This window comes from Psittacula echo (genome assembly GCF_963264785.1).
Source record: "Psittacula echo genome assembly, chromosome: 1".
Lineage (NCBI taxonomy): Eukaryota > Metazoa > Chordata > Aves > Psittaciformes > Psittacidae > Psittacula > Psittacula echo.
The window spans coordinates 160,316,126-160,339,692 of NC_137735.1; the positions used below are offsets into that span (position 1 = coordinate 160,316,126).

The 23,567-nt window shown below is 48.0% G+C and overlaps 1 protein-coding gene across 1 annotated transcript; it reads right to left on the minus strand.

Moving 5' to 3' along the window:
* Positions 1-1,357: 1,357 nt before the first annotated feature.
* Positions 1,358-19,186, minus strand: WNT2 (Wnt family member 2; the record flags this gene model as incomplete). Its single annotated transcript, XM_080627174.1, has 5 exons — positions 1,358-1,587; positions 10,888-11,152; positions 14,434-14,711; positions 17,583-17,806; positions 19,107-19,186. 5 exons carry the CDS (start codon positions 19,184-19,186, stop codon positions 1,358-1,360), a joined length of 1,077 nt encoding a protein of 358 aa, XP_080483300.1.
* Between the last annotated feature and the right edge of the window lie 4,381 nt (positions 19,187-23,567).

Genomic DNA, 23,567 nt, shown 5'->3' on the forward strand with positions numbered 1-23,567 from the left:
TTTTGCTATGTTATTTTTTCATTACCTCGCCTGTCCCTGAACTTCATCGGTGCTTTTCCAGAGCCTCACTAGACTGGCACAGAACCCGTCTTTCATCTCGGTGCATTTGCTGGCCTCTACTCCGAGGAGAGGAGAGCCAGCTGGTACCCTGTGTGACCCAGCTCCTCCCCAGTGAGGCTGTGATTTCCGAGCCTCCCGAGCCTGCACATCTTTCCAGCAATTTTTTATGCTGATCCCAGCCCAGCGTATAGACCTAGCACAACTTGTAACTGCCTCCATCGAAGGCCAGTGCACCCTTAATCATACGCATAAGTCTTTGCAGAAAGTATTCAGGGAAAATCTTGTTTAGCTATTCCCATCTGAATAAAAAGTGTAATTTTGAACACATTTAATAGATTTATTAAATTTAAAAGAACATAGAAGTCGATAGATTCTTTAGAAACCCAATCATAACTGAGACAAGGTATTTCCTTCTCCATCAGCTTTATGCAAATGTTTTTCTGCTTATTCAGTAAGTGACAACTAGAAAACCTCATCCTTTGATAGCTGGGTGTGCTATACCCAGCTCTCACTAAGCTGCAAAACAAATCACTTTGGTCCTTCAGATCACAAAAACCACAGCAGTTAATATTAATGGCCTTTTAAAAGCTTTTAAGGCAAGTTTTCACAAATACATAACTAAGACTTTTGCTTTGACCTTTTAATAGCTTATGGGAGTGTTGTGGTTGGATACATCTCCTGCAGTTTCCTTTGCTTTTTGCCATGGGCCAATTTCTGCCCCATGCAAAGCCTCAGGTGGCCACGTTACTGCAAACTCCAGTCCATTGGGGATGGACAGACACCCCTCCAGTAAAGCCTTTCAGCCAGCCTGGCCCCAGATTTTCTCTCACGGAGGAATCACCAACTGGTACTCAAATTCCTGAGCACTTCAGCATCCAAGGCGTGACTGTGACCAGCACGAGATCCTTCGGAAGATGCTTGAGCAAGCTCAGCCCATGCAGTTGGTGATGGTGGTCTTGCACAAAATGCCCCATCTTTGCATCTCACTGTGTTCCTCATGGCAGGAACAAATTGCCACAAGGAGTCTGAAGGAGAGTTGCGCGTCGGTCGGAAGAGTCCTGCCAGAAGTACATCCTTCCAGAGCCGCATCAGTTTATGCAGAGACAGCGCAGCAGCAGCACTGTCATGCAGAAATGGGAAGCAAATGCTGCAAAATTTGTATTAATTATTCAGCAGCTTCTGTGCAATGAAAGACAAAGGCAAAACTGACGTAAAAATGAAGAAGACCTTGGGCATATTCCCTGCATGGACCAGGGAGGGCAAAAGCTGTGGTCCTCAAGCACCAGTAGCCTGCGCATCATGTACGGGAGATCCAGCCAGCGCTCTTTGGTGCTTTGCAGGTGTGAACATCGACCACTTCCAGGCAGTCCTGGCAGCGCACAGCGCAGCACCAGTGGAACTTGCACTCGCACTTTGTCATCCTGCTGACACGGGACGTGTCGTAGCCTCTCCCGCAGCACATCACCTCACAGCTGTCCATGCCGCGGGACGTCTGGTTACAAACCCGGCCGGCTGTCCCGAGGGACCCTGCAAGGGGAGCGCAGCGAAGGTCAGGAGGTGGGCTTTAGGGAAGGACAGAACACATGAAATAGGGGTAGGAGACATAACCTGCAGTGTATTTGATCCTTCAGCATCACATCTCCCGGGATTCAATACCAAGCCAATGAGGTGATTCTGCCCCTCTACTCTGCTCTAGTGAGACCCCATCTGGAGTACTGCATTCAGCTCTGGGGTCCTCAGCACAGGGAAGATATGGGCCTGTTGGAGAGGGTCCAGAGGAGGGCCACAAAAATGATCGGAGGGATGGAGCACCTCTGCTGTGAGGAAAGGCTGAGAGAGTTGGGGTTGTTCTGTCTGGAGAAGAGAAGACTCTGGGGACACCTTATTGCGGCCTCTCAGTTCTTAAAGGGGCCTATAAGAAAGATGGGAAGAGGCTTTTTATCAGGGCCTGCTGCAATAGGATGAGGGGTAATGGCTTTACACTAAAAGAGGGGAGATTCAGACTGGATGTGAGGAAGAAATTCTTTACAATGAGGGTGGTAAAACACTGGAACAGGCTGCCCAGAGAGGTGATGAATGCACCATCCCTGGAGACATTCAAGGCCAGGCTGGAAGTGGCTCTGAGCAACCAGATCTATTGAAGATGTCCCTGCTCACTGCAGAGGAACTGGAATAGATGACCTTTGAAGGTCCCTTCCAACTCAAACTATTCTATGATTCTATAAATACCTATAATAAGGTAAAACTGCTCTCAAATTTCTCCTAGAAATCAGGTCTGGAGTTGAGAAGGTGCAAAATGGACCCAATACTTCAAGGTGCTGCCTGATGCTGTTAGTATCGCCATGCTTTGCTTCATCTTTCCATAGCACCTCTGTCCTCTCCAGCAAGCAGATACCCCTCTTGAGGCAGCTGTGCAGCCGGTCCCCAGGGCTGTGGGAAGTGGGGTCTCTCTTCGTGTTCTTAAAACCCCTCTGGAGTGGCTGAAATGCCTCTGCCCGTCTCCACGTGGCACAAAACGGCTCTTTAAGGCATGTCTTGGCCCGAACAGCAACTGAACCGCATAGGAGCAGCTGCTCATCTAACACAAGCTTATCTTAGGGTACACTTTGGGATCTGCACCACAGCTGTTGACAGATTATTGCTACCAATCTAAAAATTATGAATACTCATTGCTCCATCTAATTTCGTATGTATTGCTATCATAAATCAACTTCAGGTATAGCCATGAGATTAACTTGTTCTGACATGTTCCCTAGACCCGGTTATAGCTCCATTCTTACGTTGTTGGCCAAAATGGGATCCCCTAAATATTGACTGTGGTCATAAAATTAACTGGAAGCATTTTACGAAGTGTATTCACGGATGTACATCAAACATCAACAATTTACTTTCTCAAAGAAAAAAATACATGCAGACATTAACTGAAATTTGCCTGAGTGAGGACAGCAAACCCACCTTAATAAATCGTAAGCTGGAATTAAGCTGCGATTATTAAAAATCTAAGCTTCATAAATTCTAATTTTCTTCTTTTTTCCCCTATGGTGTACTTCTGGTTGTATACACTGATGTTGCTGTATTGAAGCAGTTCACAACACACCAGTATTTGTTGTTTCTCTGTCCCCTACAGCACTTCATGCCTTTTCAGGCCTGAGTCCAGCCCCTGAGGCACTGAGTAGTCTCATGGACTTTGGTAAAGCCACCTTCTCAGACCATGGTTCTTGCATATAAGTCAGGACAGGCTTTGACTGCTGCTTGGAGGAGTGTTTGAGTCCCTGGAAGGCATCTCAACCTTCTCCCCCATAACCTCTACACCTGTGTTTATTTAAATATTCAAATACTCACTGAGTAGAACTATGCATCTGGAGAGCCTCAATATGAAGCCTCTGGGCAGAGCAGAAGGGTGTTGCATGGCCATCAGCCCCCAGCTCAAGGGTGCTGAGCTGCAAAGGTGCTGCTGTGCCAGCCAGGCACAGACCTGCTGAGCCACCCGAGAGGGAAAAGGCAAAGGGAGAAGACAGCCAAACAGAGCCAGACATGGGCTCCTGCTCCTGCAGCCTGATAAATCACGGATGTCCTGTGGGTCCAAGCCTGCTCACGCTGTTGCCCAGGGACTAGTGCTCTGCATAGCATCTTTGGCAGGGAGCTGAACAGTGCTTTAAAGTCTCTGCTATTTTGGGGAGCACCTCACTTGGATGTAAAAAACAGTGGCATTGCATTGGGCTCACCCTGCACCAAGGAACCAGCAGTAACTCCCGATCTCCTGTCCCAACTGCCAGTGCTGGTGCCTGGATCCCATGCAGAGGGTCCTGGGGCAGAAGATAAGTACCACCATGAGCAGACATCGCCCCTAGCAAGCCCTCTGCCATGCAGCTATCCCTACAAGGCCACAGGCAAAGCAGTGATGCCAAAAGGCTCTTCCCAGATCCTTTTTTAGGAATCACTCCACACTGGGGCAAGAGAGAGACTTCCCGTGATCCCGGGTGCCCCCAGTCTAGGGATGGGCTGAGGAGTCAGGAGGATGCAAAGCTACGTGATCCGCCTGTGGTCCTGTAGGAAGCCTGTAGCAGAAAACAAACCAAACCCTGCTTCCCAGCCACCATGTTCTCTTCCATCCACGATGCTGTGCAGAGCACTGGGACATCTAAATATAAGTGCTGGTGCTTCCGTCAGCCCAAAGCAATATCCATTGCATCCCAGACTGTACAAAATACAACTGAATAACCACTTTTATAGGTGCTTGTCCTGCTCTCTGCTCAAACCAAAAGGAAAGTACAAAGGCAAAACTTGCCACTGCTGTGATTAATGTTCTGCATCAGGAATTTGGTGTGAATTCCTGCTCACCTCCCTGCACTGCTCCCCCTCACCTCCCTTGCTCTGCTCCCTGCTTTACTCCACGGACAAGGCCCAGCCCCAATGTCCTGGTGTGCCTGGGCTGCGCAATGCAGCACACCCAGGACAATTATCTCCAGCTGTGATTCGGGGTAGATGTCAAAACACTGAGTGTTTCACTCTCTGCATGTGGTTTGCGTGCTACAAGCTGGTCACTCAATGGATCCTTCACTGTGCCACTGTCATTTAGTGGCCAGACCAGCGTCATTTCTCCATCGGAGGAACAGCAAAGCTGCTTTCCACCTCAGCTCCCACCTGGCTGCAGGGGGTGATGGAAGATCCCAGTCCTCTCACACCCTGCAGGAGCTGCCCTGGAAACGTCTGACCACATTCCTCAGCTGAGGCATAGGCTAGTTTCCAACTCCAAAATTCTCATTTCCAGATGTTTGGGGAGATAGCACAGCAGTGAAGGAGAACCTCAGCAGGAGACACCCGCTGGTTTCAACAGCAGTTTTACCACTGACTTCAAATGCAACATGATTTCAGCTGCTAACAGAGTCAGAAGCTGGTATCACCTGAGACTGCCCACAATACATCAGCATCTACTGTGCCACTAGGAGAGGAGGTTAAATTATCCACACAATGTGACAGAAGGGAAAGCAGGCTCATACAAAGGTTTATTTTCTGAGCAAAACCAATGTTTGTTAAAAGTTCAGACAGCATCTTCAGCATCTCTGCAGCTTCTCTCATGAGAAAGAAAATGAGCAATAACTGACAGTGAGCGGCCAGTGCTCCTCAGAGGGCACTCAGATACCCAGGTGATGAAGGCAGCAGAAGACACCAAACTAAACAAGGCCGTTTTCTGACCTTTGCAATGCACACACTCAGCATTTAAGAGGCAGGAGGATGCTCTAACTTGCAAAAAGCTTTCATGCAGCCTCTTTGTGTGTATTTCAGGTTCCGGAATTGCCATGCCGACACACAACATTACACCTGCCAAAACAGCCTCAGATTTAACACTGCCAATTTTACAGCCCGTACATCAAACCCTTTCTTCTTGGTTTGCACAGTTGTTTTCTTAAGCAAACATATGGTAAGTTGAGAACCATCTTTTTCCCACCCTAAAGCACTAAGATGTATTTATTCCCTTAAAACTCAAGATTTTCCACTCTATTTCTACTGATTAACAATCTGATTTTAAGCAATAAAGTTGATTATTTGACTTCCACCTAAAAAAAACCCCCAAAACAAAACAGTGAAACCCCCAACGATAACCAGTTTCCACTGAAGAGAACAGGCAGCGCACACCAGCAGCAGCCTTGTTGGAGGGGCTGGGATTTCCCAGGCCAGCAATAGATTCAGTTTAGAGGGAAGATGTGTTTCATTCTAGTATCCAGCTCCACTGAAGGCCGTCATAACCTCTCCACTCCCAGTGGCTCCCTGGCTGGACAGTGCTTGGAGAAGAGCTGCCCTGATGGAAGTCATTGCGAGCTCCACTGTCAGCTTCCACGGGGCTGGGACTGCACCCAACAAGTTTGCAATGTGTAAAGGGGGAGATACAGGCCAAGAAGTCACACAGGAACTGCCTGTATGTAGCTAATCTCAGGGAGACGTTTCTAACATAGATCAGGATTGGTTTCCCTCCACGGGTTACATACCTCAAGAACTAACACATCTTGCACAGCACCAGTACTTTGCAGGCTATACTTGAATTTCCCACCTTTCTTTCACTCTGGACTCTGTCCCATTCATGTCAAAAATGCAGCAAATAGCTTATGTTGGGCAGCAGGGGAAATAAATTATAGAATCATAGAATAGTTAGGGTTGGAAAGGACCTTAAGATCGTCCAGTTCCAACCCCCCTGCCATGGGCAGGGACACCTCACACTAAACCATGCCACCCAAGGCCTCATCCAACCTGGCTTTGAACACCGCCAAGGATGGAGCATTCACAACCTCCCTGGGCAACCCATTCCAGTGCCTCACCACCCTCTCAGTAAAGAATTTCTTCCTTAGATCCAATCTGAACTTCCCCTGTTTCAGTTTGAACCCATTACCCCTTGTCCTGTCACTACAGTCCCTGATGAAGAGTCCATCCCCAGCATCCTTGTAGGCCCCCTTCAGATACTGGAAGGCTGCTCTGAGGTCTCCACTCTCTCTTCTCCAGGCTGAACAGCCCCAACTTTCTCAGCCTGTCTCCATACGGGAGGTGCTCCACTCCCCTGATCATCCTCGTGGCCCTCCTCTGGACTTGTTCCAACAGTTCCATGTCCTTTTTTCCATGTTGAGGACACCAGAACTGCACACAATGCTCCAAGTGAGGTCTCACGAGAGCAGAGCAGAGGGGCAGGATCACCTCCTTCGACCTGCTGGTCACGCTCCTTTTGATGCAGCCCAGGATACGGTTGCTTTCTGGGCTGCGAGCGCACACTGAAGCTGGCTCATGTTCATTTTCTCATTGACCAACACCCCCAAGTCCTTCTCCACAGGGCTGCTCTGAATCTCTTCTCTGCCCAACCTGTAGCCGTGTAACAGGAAAATAATGCTGTGAAGGGCCCAGCTGTGAAGGGAAGCAACAGCCCCCAGGCATGCTGATTGTCACCCCATGCGCAGCTCCAGGGGCTGCCTGTAGCACTGCACATGCATCTCCACAGTGCTCGCCACCACGAGACCGGGTGTGGAGGGTTCTCAAACACCATCACAACACCTCAGATGCCTGTTCTGGATACACAAAGCAGCCACCCTAACCCAGGTACATGACCCCCACCCCACACACAGGCAGAGGCAGCAACGCTGGCTTTACAAGTGCCCAAACCACGACCACGTGAGCACCAGGAGAAACCTGCAGATGACTTAAAGCACATGGCACACGGGTTTACAGCAGGTCCTGAAGGACTGCTGGAACAGTTCAAGATCATCTACACACAGATGTGCCCTACCTCTGCTCCACCACCACCTCCACATGGCCAGAGCTTCACTGCTGCCAGTACAGTTGTGAACAGTCAGCACACGCTCACCAGCACCACCCTGCCACTCACCCACCACCTCCACGCTGGTGTCCAGGCCTGGGGACACAACCTGCCCGCTCATACGCACCACCTCAACACACATAGCTGAGCCCAGATTGCTCTGCACATTCTGGTGGGGGTCTCCCCGCAGGAAGAGGCTTCACTCAAACACTGCCTGGAGAGTTTTGTACAAGTTAATCTGTAATAAACCTGTTCTGAAATGTTTTCTTTTGCAGGAAGACGTCACACCGCTTTCATAGTGCGCATGGACAGCAGCCTGTAACAAAGGCTTGGCCAGCAACCTGGTGATGCCCACACTACGGCTTCTATGTTATAACACGGTCTGTACTTACCCAATAGTACATTCAAAGCATGACAAACTTACAACAGCTTTCAATCAACCCAGCCTGTGTGGATGGTCAGGCAGCAATCTTCTGAAACTTCAACTGCTACTGACTGAAGCTCACAAGCAGACAAGCAAGAGGCGTTTTTCAGAGCATTTTGGAGGTGAAGTAACGCATTCAGGGTAAGACAGTATATACAACATAAGGACTGCTGCTTGCATAGACATCGTTTTAGTTTCCTTCACAGCTTTATAATTTCTAACAGGTCTCCCCCTGTGCAGTCCTGGCTACTCTGCATTGGTTTGGGGAGCTGGGAATACATGATAATGTAAGAGAAGACCATGCAAAAATGCAGCAAAAATTAGTAAGTTTGTAAGAGGATTTTCGTATCCCTCTTGGATGTCCTACCTCTGTTTCTATCAGGTTATGAGTACCAAATTGTGAATAAAGATTCTTTCAGCATCCACGTAAGCAGAGTTAAATGAATTCTGCACACATCTGATAATCTTCCTTTGGTCCTTTTCTGAAAGTCCTGAAATCTTAGTGCTAGACAAGAGGTGGTCACGTTATTGCGTTCTCGTGCTATTGAGATGCTAGCAGTGATTGCCATATATTATATCTCTCCCAAAATCAATAATTCCTCTTTTCTTTTAGGAGAAAGTAATATTAATACCACATTCTTCATCTTGTAGGGGTGATCCATGTATGTACGTCCAGCTGCCTCCCCCCAGAAATACTGCCAGACCCAGTGGGGTATATTCAGCCCTAGGACCCTCCAGTGCCTGCCTGCCAACCAGAAAGAAGAACCAGTGCTGAAAGCTCCTATGGCAGAAGATGAAGTATGTGGGGTTTTTTTGATTAGGACACTGATGATAAAGGCCCTGAGCACTTTCAGTTTACTGGCCACAGTAAATTACGTTATGCAAGCCACAGAGGACACTGGCTTGGTCATTTTACAGTTTGTGAAGCTGTCTCCTGGTCAAGTCGTGACGCTTTGTAAGTTTTACTGTGGGAATCCTTTGTTCAGTCCCAGTACTAACCAATCCCCAGATATTTTATTTGATTTTTGTTTGATTATTTCCTGAAGCACTAAGTCAATTAAATTCCCCCAAGAATGAAAGGCACAACTGTATTCAAGGGCATACTGAAGTGCTGTGTTATTAGATTTAGCTGATGCTGAGATGCTCCCCACCTATTTCCAAACTCAGACTTCCATAATCTCATTTCATCTCCAGTCATTTAACAGGGCCGACACTCTGGACCACTCAACAGGGAAAACCAAAGGTAATAAAGAAAACATGCTGCTCAGCTGTGGAATTCACCTCTTTCAAAGCCAAACCAGGTTTAGATTCTGTCTTTGCTCCATGCAGGCAGCAGGACATCCCACATCCCACTAAAGGTTTACCGGAGCTTGCCAAAAATGTGCTCTTCCAAACAGACACATTCCCTGAATTCTGGGCAGTGAAGAAACACGGCCTCACCCACAGCCTTATCTCAAGCTGAGCCAAAGCACATGTCAGACTCTGCCACCTCTGGGCAGGCTTGACAGCACCAGGCAAGAGCATGCAACATAGTGCAGTGAAAAATGCCCACTCTCCTCCACGATGGCAAGGCTGACAGATGAGATTAGGCTCAGCACAGAGAGATTATTAAATGGCTTTTTGATATGAAAGTGGTTCATGTACAGGCTCTCCTTTTCAGGGGAAAGAAAGCACAGGTTTTACAATGGATGAGGCAACTTCAAATTCTGAATAAATCCTAATCTCCAAAGCTAGTCCCTGCACAGTGCTGCAGTATGCCCATTTATTCACTTGGATTAAAGTATTAGGCTTTACAGGATCAACCACTATTCAAGGAATAATATGTACTTGTGCAGGTAATAAGCATCACCTGCAAAAGCCATAAATAACATTTAAAATTACCTTGACTACTCAACTAACCAGAAACACTGTACAACATGAGTGTACTGGAGGAAATTCTGGGTTCACTGAAGTCAACAGTACACGACCAGGATTTCACATATTGTTCTTATTTGAGCGCAGTTGTTTTGCAATGCTTATTCCAAGTAAACTTGGATTATAAATATGCAGCAATGCCAAAAGGAGTTGAGCTGCATTGCTATCCAGATACTTACAGATATGTCATACAGGGTGCAATCCAGTATGTTATACAACCTATTAATTAGTTCCACAATATCTCTCATACATTACTCAGCCTGGCTCTCTTTTCCAAATTTCTGGTTTTCTAGTTGCTAGTTCTTAATTGCTACACCAGGAAATACTACACGTGGGTCAAGAACCGACATCGGGACTCCTGGTGCTTGGTCATTCTCTGAATCCTGTAACACTGTTAAGTGTGTGTCTCTTGAAAACTACGAAAGCAGAACAAATTCCATGTGAACAGCAGCCCTGAAACTTCACCTCTTCCCACTGGAGCTGGCACAGCTCTTCAGAAAACGTGATGGTTATCATGGACGGAGCCAACACTGTCTCGCAAAGAGCTGTGTCATTCGATGCAGCGTGCTGTGCCTCACTGACCTCTATCCTTTCATCCACGTGCATGTTCTCCAGCTGCCCTGTCCCACATACTGACAGTGGCATCACCTACATTATCGGTGGGGAGAGCTGTGTCTGCAACTAGGGGGTCCACAGTCAGCTGCAGATAGAGGAGGACACTGGTCTTTTGGATGTCTGCAGCAGTAGTATAACAGTATAGACAAGAAGAAACGTGATAGAAGGGGACATAGAGACATCACAGACTTGGGGCTGATGTAGTTACATCTGGCGGCTCTGGAGTGAGATGTGGGATACAAGCATGTACAAGCTGTGTAAAGTATGGACCTGTCTCCAGAGCAGAACTCAAACTTGCCCTAAAAGCAGCTTTTGCCTTACAGCAGCTCCAGGGCTCCTTAGCACCTGGAAGAAACTGCTGCATTGTACTAGAACTAGCGGCTGGTATACATCTAGGGGTATGGAGGAGCTATTCTTCTTGTAAAGAGCTGGCCTTCCAAAATATGTTCCTGCCTGTTTACATGCATGGATTTACATATACATAGACACATACACACACACACTCAATAGTAAGTTTTGACCTTCAAAGTACAAATGTCTGAAATAAAACCATTCAGGTGTAATGATAGAGGCTTACCTACATCCCTGTCCCTGATACAGTAGTCTGGAGAGCTTTCAAAGTATACCAGGTCATTCTTAGTTGGCTTCTTAAATCTCTTATTAGCCACAGTGAAACCCGTGCCATCTTGATTCATGACCACCTGAATCGCTCCATTGTATTTCTTCCACAGATAATCTCCCGTTTTCCTAAAGTCTGCCATGGCCAGCCAACAGGTCCTTAGAGTGCATGATCCACTCACACCGTGACATTTGCACTCCTGTTTCAAAAACCGCTTCACGGCCTGTTTAGAAACGCAGTAAAATATACACAGGTAAAACAAAGTGTCATTTCTTTTCCGTTCATCCTGCAATGCCAGGCTCGCAGACCTGCAGGTCTCCAAATCACGGTCTGTAGTGACACCCACTGGTAACATCAAGTCATCCCCACATGGTTGGCCTGCTCTGGTTGCTTGACTCAACCCTACACACAAGCCTCCAGCTGGTGGGCTTATCTTCCTTGCTCCTGCAAGCCGTCCCGAGGGTCGGGATGCTCCATAACGCTAGAACAAAAGCTGCACAGGAGGAAGAGGTCTGGGAAGTGGACAGAATCTCTCAGCCTCTTGGTAGCCCAAAGTACCTCTTTTCCCCACTGTTCTCACTGAAGCATCACCATGCTGCCCCTCTCCAGCCCAGATTCACAAAGCTGCCCCCTGCACTCAATGGTGTTTCAGATATTGCCCAGAAACTCATAGGCATTTCATATTTAAATAATTTTACAGAGACTGTGCAAAGCATCCCCCCTGGGCTCGGCATCACATCCATGCAAAAGTTTAAAATACAATAGATTTTAAATGCTTATAAACCTTTAAGCAAACATTTTAGAATAAGCCCTTCATTAGCTTGCACTGGAGAGATCACCTTCATCATTAATTTAATGTTTGGATAGCATTAAAGCCATTACAGCTTCATCTCAGACATTCAGGCTACCTGTATGATGCTGGAGAACAACAGATGGGTTCATAGACAATAAATAATTCATTTGTAATTTTGAAGAGGCTGGTATTTGATCTATAAATATTATGCCTTAAGGGCTCATGGAATATGGACATTTTAGAGTTTGTACAACAAGACCAGCATCATGGGAGGAAAGTAAGAGAGAGCCCATGATTAGAAACGAGACTGATGCTCAGCAGGGCAGTGGTTTTCGGTCAGGCATTGTTATAAAGTGAGAATTGTATTTTAGAACCAAAGTACTTTTAATTTTCTTTGCAACTTGTAGACAATAGGACTACTTCAAAGAAGTCACTGGCATTCCCACAGCCCCGCTTCATTGCCAACAGTACTATCACGAACTGGGATTTCAGCAGATGCTTGGTTTTAATTATCGGAGTAGAAATCAGTTTAACTACTTGTATGTTTAGAACAACTTGCCGGAATAGTGGAAGAAGCACATACATAGGAGTGCAGGACTTGCAAATTTTTTGTCAGTGATGTTCCTCTAATGATACAGAGCACATTATTTTGTATGACTCATATGGGAATATTATAAATATTTATTCTAAGCATTTTTGAGTTAGTAAAAACTGAATAGTCTGGTTTTAAAAGAAACCTATCGAAACCCCTTTTGGGGGTGAGAAAATGCCGAGGGCACCGCTGGTCTCATACAGATCCAAACTCCTGGCTTGTGGGCAGGCTGAGGCTGTGAGATCCTCGCACAGCTAAACCTACACTATTGCATGGTGGATACAAAACAGCACACCCCTCTGTAAGGCAGGGCCTAGAGCATTTGAGAATGTGTTATCTTTAATATAATTATTAAAGAAATTTTGATCTTTTTCTAAAAACCCTACCTGCTTACCAATACTGCTGGCTGTGAGGCCAGAGGAGGCCACAGAGATGCTCAGAGGGCTGGAGCACCTCTCTTTTAAAGACAGGCTGAGAAAGTTGGGCTTGTTCAGCCCAAAGAAGAGAAGGCTCAGGGGAGAACTTAGAGCAGTTTTCCAGTCCCTAAAGGGGGCCTACAAGAAAGATGGAGAGGGACTTTTTACAGTGGTCTGTAGGGACAGGACAAGGGGAACAGCTTTAAACTGAAAGAGGGTGGATTTAGATCAGATATTGGGAAGAAATTCTTTACTGCTTTGAGCAACCTGCTCTAGTGGAAGGTGTCCCTGCCCATGGCAGAGATTGGAACTGGAGGAGCTTTAAGGTCCCTTCCAACCCAAACCATTCTGTGATTCTATGATATGTATTTTTTTAAACTTATTAAGATACTCAACTATTACAGGAAGAGCTTCCTATCGTGGAGCTAATTCACCCTGGTGAAGTCTTTGCTTGTGTTGAAGACTGCAGTCTCTTTTGGACAGTGACATAAATACAGCCATAGTATTGCGTATGAGTATCACTCAGTAATGAAGCAATAGGTTCGTCTGTCTATGCTATATATTCATTACACCTGCTGGTAATAAACAGATGAAGAAAAGATGTTAAAGGAGAAATACTTATCTGGAAAATCATCTACTTGCAGTACAATCCATTAAAATTGGATCTTTGCTTCTAATAAGGGATAGTCAATATAGAATAATTTTACAGTTTATAAAGGGAACTTCTTAATACAAAAAGCTCAGAATTTGATCAATTTCCTTCCTACTGAATATATGTTAAGGAAAACCAAAGACAAAGAAGTCCCTACAATCATTTGAGAAGTGCTTGGTCCAGCACTATGAAATACTTTTCTGTGCTATTCCAGTCGTCATGAATGGAGCAGATTTTGATGGTGTTTTGAATAATGGCACAGCATATTCCAATTTCATGCCCTGTTCTTACTATTCATAGCTATCACCATGACGTGTGAGTGCATGTATTCCTCAGGCCTCGCACCAGCAGTTGCCGGTACACCCAGCAACTCCTCCTACTCACCTACAACAAAAAAGACTCTTTCTGTGGAAATTCTGGAATGGTATTTTCATACAACATTTCAAAATGGGGTTTGTTTGGAGCAGGTCATGCCCCAGGGACAACGCCTTTTGGAGGGACATGCATTTTGGATTCATTGTCTAAAAAAGTGAAGTCATTGTATTTGCTCTCTGCTCATTTTGTGTTTAGGTTTACCGTATGCATACATGAAGGGACACGATGGGGCTTTTTTCCTCTAATGCCATTTTGAGTTTGCTCTTTAATAGTCAAGCCTGTTCTTCAGTCTGGCCTTCAGCCTCCCTTAGGAATTTCTACTCTGTATTAACCAAAAGTAAAACTCTTCCATATGTAAGGCTCGAAACATGAAGGTTTGCATGAAGGTTTCTCCATGCAAACTGGTGTTACAATGACTTGGACTCCTGCTTAACTTCTCACACAAGGAGCCAATGAACAGACTCAGACAGGAGGACTGTTAAGCAGTTGAATGTGATCTGATCGGAGATCTCTGCCACACTGAGCCTCCAAGGGAGAAACACCACCTTCAGCTCCTGCTTGTCCCATACTTCTTCCTGACTACTGAGACTTGTCAGCCAGAGCCAACCGTTACCTGCCCCAGACCCCTGAGAACTCCCTGAGAGCATCTCCAGGCATCTGCTGGATGGATACCCACCTTCCTTCCAGCTCTGTTGTTGTGAAGGTTCATCAGCGCCCTTGCATCTTTTCCTCTCCGTTCTTTGGCATCCACGAAGGCTCTGGCAAACTTAATGCCATAGTCAATGTTATCACTGCAGCCACCCCAGTCAAAATGGCCCTTGCTGTCCTTGGCAGAGCCTTTCTTCTTGGGATCACAGGAGCAGGATTTCAGCTCCCCTTGGCTACATGCCCTGGTGATGGCAAAAACAACTCCAGCAGAGGAGATGGCATGCACAAAAGCAGATTCCCGACTACCTGAAACAAAAAGAAGTCACTTTAAAACCACTGGGGTACTTACTTTGAGCAGCTATCCCAGCCCAGCCAGTCAGCCTGGACTTTTTTGCTAAGCAGAAGATAGAACTGGGCTGAAATCACAGAAATACACATTCCCTAGAGCCAGAATTAGTCATGGCTTAAACTTGGACCCCTCCCTGGTAAAAGCTCATCAATATAGTGTTAGAGTTGGAAAACATTAAACGCTTGCTTCTGATATTGATTAATATACTTTCATGGATCAGTTGCTCTGTACAGATACATGAATAGGACAGCTGGTATTTCTATCATGTTTCATCAATTTAGAGAATATATGAAGTGCTGTTACAGAGATAGGTTTAAGAAATTATTAATCAGGGACTCTGAAACAACATGCACGTTGCAAAATACTGCAAATAAGGCTTGAAATCAGCTTTTCCTCTTCCGAAGCACTCAGAATAAACTCTCCTGCTTAAAAGGCAGCAGCAGGAAATCTTGGGTGTTATTTTCTGAACTTAAGTTAAACTTAGATTTTCTGCCCAGAACCAAGCCCGGTAACTGTAATTCACACAAACAAGTTCCATTAAATCAGTGGCACTGTTTGTGTCATGCTTGAGGCAGGATTTGGCCTGGCAGCTGTGACTTCTACACACCAGCTGCTTGGGCAGTTTTCCCTCCACTTAATGAAGATACTTTATTATACCAAAGATTATCTGCATTTCTAGACTGTGCCTACTCTTAGGCTATTGGGAATGTATTTCAATGCAGTAATTGCTTAAGTTTATTTTAGGAGGTAGTAATTTACAATACAGAGCTATATTATATTGTCACAACTCTATAGTAATGGGATATTTTCATACTTTAAAGGTTTTAGCATAGAAAAGGTGAGAAGTGGATTTCTGTGCAGTGTCTAAGACCCCCTAGCAGTGAGAGAGACCCATGCAGAGGATTTGTAAGCCATAGGTAATGTTAGCACAAAAGTAGGACCCCAAAGAGTGAGTATTATCTGTGGTTTTATCGTAGGGGCAGCATTACACTGTATATCTTATTATTTAGTATTTCTATTCCAGTAACATCTAGATGTTTCAAATAGGAAAAGGCCCTGGACCTCCATGTTCTGTGCAAACCTTCAGCAAATGGCAACTAAAAGCTTGCAAAAAGACTGGACAAACCCTGCCTTCCCTACACTGCCTTCAAAATCAGGCAGGGAATACCACAGCTTGTTTCAGACCACGCTCTTCGGAAGACTTATTTGGGAGAAGACATATGGAGAAACATCACAACCTTTTAGTGTTAATTAAAAAGAAACACTTGATGTCTTTGGAAGAGAAATGTTTCATTTGGGTTTATTAAACCCATCAAAAACATTCCATTTTAAACTAGAGCAATACCAAGCTACAGTCTGCCTGATCAGGCTCAGCACAGAGCTCAGAAGCTTCATGCCTTAATCCTCTCCCATGAGCCAACAGTGAAAACTTCACTTTTGGAAAGAAATGCGTTTTTACTGTTTTTCATTAAATAGGCTCATCAGCATTAGGCCATGTTCTGCCGGACGTGTTTTCCTGAACCTCATCGAACACTTGAGCTGATGGGTGATGTTACTGCTAACATCTGTAAGGGAACATGAAGCTGGTTATGGGAACCAGCAGCAGAGCCTGGCACCGCATGATGCTCCGTGGATGAAATCCTACTGCATGCCCGGTCTCTCCTATCCTTCTCTCCATACCCGCCGGTGGGGCATTGGCCGCAGGGCACCTTCGTCCTCCTCTCCTTGCAGGCACCATGCTGCTCACAGCCTGGAGAGGCTGTCACCACGCTGGGAACATCCCAGGGACATGCATGCCAGGGCAGGGTTGGCCCCACCAGCTGTGCCCCACAGCTGTGTGCACAGGCATAGTGTTTGGTGAAAGGAGGAGCCACGGATATCCTGGCACAGGAACAGACCTCAGCCATCTCTTTGAGTCAAAAGGACCATACAAACTGTCTGAAGGCTCACCAGATGCCTTAGTTCAACATTTAGATAGCAACAACACCCTGTGTAACTGCCCTCCCTCAAGGTGGGAAGCGCATTGCAGTCCTCAGCTGCTGGGGGTCTGTACAGCCTGGCTCAGACCTAGCAGATGTGTTCCTGCTTATCTCTCCTGGAGCCTGATCTGAGGGATGAGCAGTCAAACCGCCCACAGAGGGCTGAGAGCCGGCAGGGCCGTGCTGCCCTGGAACAGGCACAGACCCCACACCTCACAGGCAGCCTTCCCCAATGAAATGCTCCAGCGGGAACCAGCTGTGGAAAGGGTTAACATCTGTCATCCTGACGTCTGCCATCCCAGCATGCTGGGATCCTGTTTGGACACAAACTGTCCCTTTCAGTTCCCTCCCTTCCCCCCCCCCCCCCCCCCCAGTACTGGCTGGAAAGCCCTCTGCCCAAGTACTGCATTCTAGCACCTCAGTTTCTCTGTGGCCCTTAATTTGTGGTTTTGGGGCCCATGATGTACCAGAAAACCTGAGAAGCTGGGAAGTGCCGGGCCAGCCCCTAATATGCCAACCCCCCCTTCTGAGCCTTTCCCATGTCTGTCTGCTCTGATACAGGTTTTTAAGCAAAGCAGCACTTCTTGTCCTGCTGACTGTGAGACCCGAGGACAATTTTGCATTTCCCCTTCCCTTCCTCTCAATTGTGAAACGAACGCTAGGAACAAGGGGAAGCGGAGAAGGAGACTGTTAGCGGGCACCCCAGCAGTGACCGTCCCTCAGCCCCTTTTACCCCCACGCCGACTCTCCACAGCCCCTTTTAGCGCCGGGGAGGCGGCGGGAGTTGCGCGGAGGCTGCGCGCCCCGCCGCTCCCCGGCACCGCCCCGTGCGCGCCCCGCGGGACTCACTGCGCTGCAGAACGCGGCCGAGCAGGCGCTGCCCCCGCTCCAGGGCGTTGCAGTCCCAGCGGTGCCGGCGGAACTGGTGCTGGCACTCGGCCGTCCAGGCGGCCACGCCGCGGCCGATGGAGAGCATGGCCTCGGGGTGCCGCCGGCACAGCTGCCGCTGCCGGCTCACAAGCCCCGGCACGTTGTCGCACATCACCCGCGACGAGCCCACGGCCCCCATGTACCTGCGGGAGGGAAGGAACAGGGCAGCGGCGGGGCAACGGGGGCAGGAGCCTTCTTCGGGCTGCAGCTGCCTCCGCCGCCTCGCTGGAAACGCTTTGAAACCAGCCCCCGGTGCTGCGATTTTTTAATAAGGCGAAGGAGCAGTGAGGGGAGCCCCCAGCCCCGCTGCTACAGCTCCGTGCAGCGCTTAAAAATAAAACCTAAACCCAAACCTTGACAAAATTAAATTACATCATCATCTGTGTCCAGATGGTCTCTATTAGTCTTGAAATGTTTCGAAAGGTACCTTTTATAAAACCCAAGCTCCTATAGGTGTCTTTTGAAGGGATCAAACAGGAGAAAATGTCCTTTTCTTGTATTTTCATTAGTTTATACGGTCATAAAATCGTTAAAGCCGTGACTTCAAAAGAAGAAAAAAATAAAGTATTTAAGTGGCAGTTAAAAAGACACCATGACAAAAAGCCATCGCAATAAATAACGTTTATAGGGGCCGTGGACACAGATAATAATTTCATTGAAATATTCCCAATCTGATAAATCAGGCTTTGATCCCGCGTCAGCCGGTGTCAAGGTTAAATGTGTTCCCCAGGTTTATAAGGGCGGTTTAACTCCTCTCCCACGCCAAGACTTTTCAGTGCGGGCTTGGTCGGGGTCCCCATCCCGGGTCGGGGTCGCAGGGCGGGTCTATGTCTCCACCCCAACCCATCCTACGGGCCCGTTTCGCTGCTGGCTTCCGTGGACGCCCCGCGGCCAGACGGCGAGTCATCGGGACCGGGCTCCGCCGTACTCGAAGGGGCAAACTTGACAGGAGGGAGGGGATGGGGGGGGCCGAGGAAACGGAGAAAATAATACCAGTGAACCCCCCCCGCTGCAGGCAGCTCCCCGAGGGGCGCGGGCAGGCCGCTGGCAAACAGCGCTCCGCGCCAGTCGGGCGGCTCCGCCTCGGGTAGGGTCGGGTCGGGTCTGGCAGCACCGGCCGGAAGGTGCCAGCGGCCCCGCCGGGCCGGGCCGGGACCCCCGCACCCCTCCGCCTGCTCGGCCCCACATCTGCTCTGCGCTTATGAAGGAGGCGGCGGCTGGGGAGCAGCAGGGACGGGGTGTGGAAGGAGATGCCGAGCCCGTCTAATCCCGCTCGCTGTAAAGCCGGGCTTGCTGGACCGCAGCAGCTGGCAGCAGCGAGCTCCGCTTGTACAAGCCTGAGAGGGAGAGGCTCCCCCTACCCCCCCACTTCCTTAATTTACAATTAATCCCACCCCACCTTCCCCAAGAGCAAATAAAAATTCCTGGAATTGCACAGCTTACCACCATGAGGAGCTGACCGGTGGGGTCGCCCAGACCAAGACCAGGGGAAGAGACCACCAGATCCCAGGGAGAAAGTTCATGTTAGAAACGCTTCCCTCCACATCAGGTCTGTCGCGGGGAGCAGAAGTCCCATGGAACAGCGAGGGCCGGCGGGAGCACACGCACCTCGAGGGCTCCTCGTTACCCGTGGGTCAAGGGCCGCCGCCTCCCCACGCGTGGCCGCGGGACTCACTGGTGCCCGCCCGAGGCTCGGGGGGTGCCGGCCGGCCCATCGCCACGGCTTCCTCTCGATTCGCCCCGCGCCCAATCCTTCAGGACAAGGAGCTCAGCCCCGCTCCCATCCCTCATCTTTGCCCCGCTCCAGCTCTTCCCGGCAGTCCCGGCAGAACTGAGGGGCTGGTGCGGGCTGCTCGCAGACTGGGTGGGTTCGGTTTTTTTTTTCCTCTGAAACTCTGATGGATGAAATGATGTCAAGAGACACTGGGGGAAGAGGAGGAGGTAACACCTCTGATTAGGCAAGGGATCCCGGGAGCCAGTTGCTTTCCAATGACCCTACAAGCAGACACTCAGCTCAAAAGCGCCCGCGGATGCTTCGAGGCGGCTCAGGACCTCTTGGCACCCGCCGAAGCCTGCACGATGCCGCTCTGCTGCTGCGTACCCGCAAACACCGAGCGCAGAACGGAGCTGACCGCGCTGTGAGCAGGGAAGCGGAGGGTGCCCCGCCCGGACTCGCCGCCCGACGGGCTCAGGGGGACACGACCCTGTCGCCTCCCGTCCCGGCCCGGACGAGGGAGACGGAAGAGGGACTAGGGGGGGAGAAGGGGCTGGGCCGGAGAGCGGGGCAATGCCTCCGGGGCTGGAAGCGAATTCAGGAACAAGGAATTCAACAGCTTTTTTACTGTCATCTCCGTAAGGCAAGTACAGGATAGCAGCTGTTCCAAACAACGATCCACCGCTAACTAGATGGAGATGCCCCAGTTCCAAGTCCTTGGCCGTAACAAAGACAAACTGCAGGTTGCTAAGTAACTTAGGGACTGTACAGTTCTCGTTCCTAAAAGATGCATTCAGTTGTCAGCTCCAGGTGGAAATCCCGGAAAAAAACAAACTAGGAAGCACCCTTTGAGACCCGTTCTTCAGGCAGCACATTACAGCCGTGACTGTACAGAGACATGAGTCTTCCAGGCTGCTGCTCAGTATGACTTCCCGGGATCGAGATGTAAGCATGTAGCGTTTCAATAAGAAACTTAAAAAGTAGAGATGTGCCAACTTTCAAGGAGGTAACAGTCACCTACTGACCAATTTAACTTAAATACCCCAACAGAACACAACCCAAACACTCCCACGGAAACCAACCACCCACCCCCCAATATCAGAAAAACTGCTGGCTGCAAAGACTTTGGGGTAAGGGCAATTGAAGCGTGGAGCACATTATTGCTTCTCAGCAGTACTGCCTGCCCAGAGGCAACTACAGTCCCAGTTACTAATTCTAGCAGGTTTTAAAAGCAACAGATAAGCCTTCAACATCTATCTGATAAAAGTATTGTCAGTGTGAACAAAAGCGCACTCTGATTTTCAGCTCCTGGCCATCTTCAGCTTCTGAAGTTTTTGAGAGAGAGACCTTGGATCATTTAGCAGAGGAGAGAAAGAGGAACACCAGGGAGAGGACAGTGAATTCCAGCCGTGTTTTAGACCCCCCTGAGCAGAGAGAGGCTACAGTCCTCTTTGCTACCAGCCTTCTCAGGCTTGCAGTGAAAAAGCAGTTTTTTCTGATACCCTTCTATATTAACAGTAGCTCTTTCACCTGTGGCAACCACACCAGTGGCTCATAAAGGTTGTTCCCTTCTCTCCAGAAGAGTCATTCACCACATCGGCGTTCCAGCTTTATTGCTGTCCAGATTCCTTCTCCAAGCCCTGCACTCTGTGCCGGCCTTACATGAATTCACATTGGATCCATCATTTCTATTAACCACTGTCTCATTATACAAAATGACACAACAGATGAGGTTGGAAGAGGACCTGGGGAATCCTATTGGGTTTGTGTGGCAAGGTTTTGGGGGGGGGGGGGGGGGGGCGAGAAAGGGGACTACAGAAGTGGCCAACATAGCCAGCTCCAAAATGGACCTGCTGCTGGCCAAGGCCAAGCCCATCAGCAACAGTGGTAGCGCCTCTGGGCTAACATTGATAAAGGGGAAAAAACCTGCAGTGCAAGTTCAGGTGTTGCAAGATTGAGTTTTTATTTCCCATTATCCTACTCTGGTTTGACTTGCAGTAAGTTAAACTAATTTTCCCCAAGCCTGTTTTGCCCATGACGGTAACTGGCGAGTGATCTCCCTGCCCTTATCACGATTCACAAGCCTTTCACTTTATTCTCTCTTCCCTGTCCAGCTGAGGAAGGGAGTGACAGAGCAGCTTTGGTGGGCAGCTGGTGTCCAGCCAGGGTCAGCCTACCACAGGGACCTCCTCCAGTGCTACCCTGTACTCAGAGCAGCATCAGCCAGCATGTTGCTCAGGGATGCATCCAGTTCATGCCCATTGCCTCTTGGCCTGCCCCTGAGCACCACTGAGAAGATCCGGGCTCCACTCACCACCTTCCCTTGGTATTTTATACATATGAAAAAGGTCCTCCTGAGCCTTCTCCACGCTGAACAATGCTGGCTCTCACCCTCTCCACATGACTCACCAGCTCCAAGGCCTTCACCATCTTTTGGCTCTTCACTGGACTCACTCCCCCTTTCCTACTGGGGAGCCCAGGAGTGGGACCAGCACTCCAGCTGCTGAGGGGAGGGAAGGATCACGGCCTTAACTTGCAGGTGATGTGATGCTGTTCCTGATGCAGTCCTGGAGAGGCTGTGGGCCTCCCTGGCCACAAGCGCAGGCTGGGCTTACAAAGCTGTATGTGCCTTCAATAGGCATTATGAGCACAGTTCCTCATCCAGTCAAGAAATCTTGCCATGGGCAATACAGAGGATAGCAGAGCAGCCAGGAACATCGAAAGCCCAATTTGTTGAATATGTGCCTTATGAAATTGAGCTGTTTTTCAATACAACAGTGAAAATAAGGTAGTTTAACCTGTATTTCTACATTCAAATAAAGACTGTTTTCAGCAAAGCTGAAGGCATGGAAGGCTCATCTAAGAAGAATAATTAGTAAGAAAAAAAACTGCCACCAAACCCTTAAGTAGAAGGGATCTTCCCATATCTATCACAGTCAGTAGCACAGCTTAAAAGAACTGAAAATCCCTCCCAGAGGGATCCTTTTAAGTCCCATTCCCAGGGACTATGATTCTATACTACATGAAACTGTGCCATTTGAATCATGATAAAAACTAATTTAACAGCTATTAAAGCTGTTAGGGATACATATCACATTATTCATATAATGTCAGTAATACCCCCTTTCATACCTCATTGCTTATCATTTCTGGTCTGTAAAGTACAGAGCCCCATTACTTTGAAATCCCCAGTTCTAGAACAGGGAAATCTAAATTTCCAAATACACATTTCACCCATGCCTCCAGAACAAAGAAATGACTGTGAGAGCCCTTAAAAGCAGAAACCTGCTGTTAGATACCTGCTAGACCTTCAAGGCTTTTTATCTATGCAGAAAGATCCAAAGCAACACTTGTGCCACTTCACTAGTGACACAGCAGCTTTATTTGCGAAAGACACCCTGTAACATTTGCAGAACTGCTGGAACAGAGAAAGCAAATGCAAGCAAACACCTACTAACATTTACAAGCAAGTCACAGCTTTGGGTAACACCTGAAGGGCTTCAAAGATGGCAAGATGAAAAAGAATTAAATGCACAGGTCAAGCTTCGGTCTTGTCCACGACAAGCAGCTGGATGAAGCAAAAGAAGAAAAACCAAACACAGCACTTCTCTAAGTCAGTGGAGAACATAATAACAATGCTCACTCTTTCTCAATTTCAGAATGCACATAGCCCAAATTGCCATCTACTGTTTGCAATTGGTACCCCACAGGAAGAACTGGTCAATGCCTTGTAACAAGCCAGGTACTTCACAAGTCAAATTTAAAGAGTGAGGCAGATTTCAAAGCGCAGGGAGACCCAACACACACAACCTGCAGTTTATCTTGGACAGGACGAATTAGAAATGAAAATTCTTTAAGGTCTTTCAGATCTCCACAGGATCACCCAAGGCCCTAATTTTACATAAGTCTAGGGATTCAGAAAAGGCCATTGCATGAATATTCATCTGTAATCAAGAGAAGTTAGGTATCCAATGGTACAGCAAGTAGGAACCTCACTGCATCTTTAAACAACAATGTATCTGCAGGCTTTGGCCCCGGGTCCAGTCCACTCAACTGCATCTCAATTTGCACTACTGTCAGAGGAAAACAAAACCTCACAGGGCTGCAGAGCTTACCTGCTTAATGCATGCAAAGCTCTTCAGCATTCTCCTCCAATTCCCTCATAGATATGCAAATCATTGTGTTCTTAC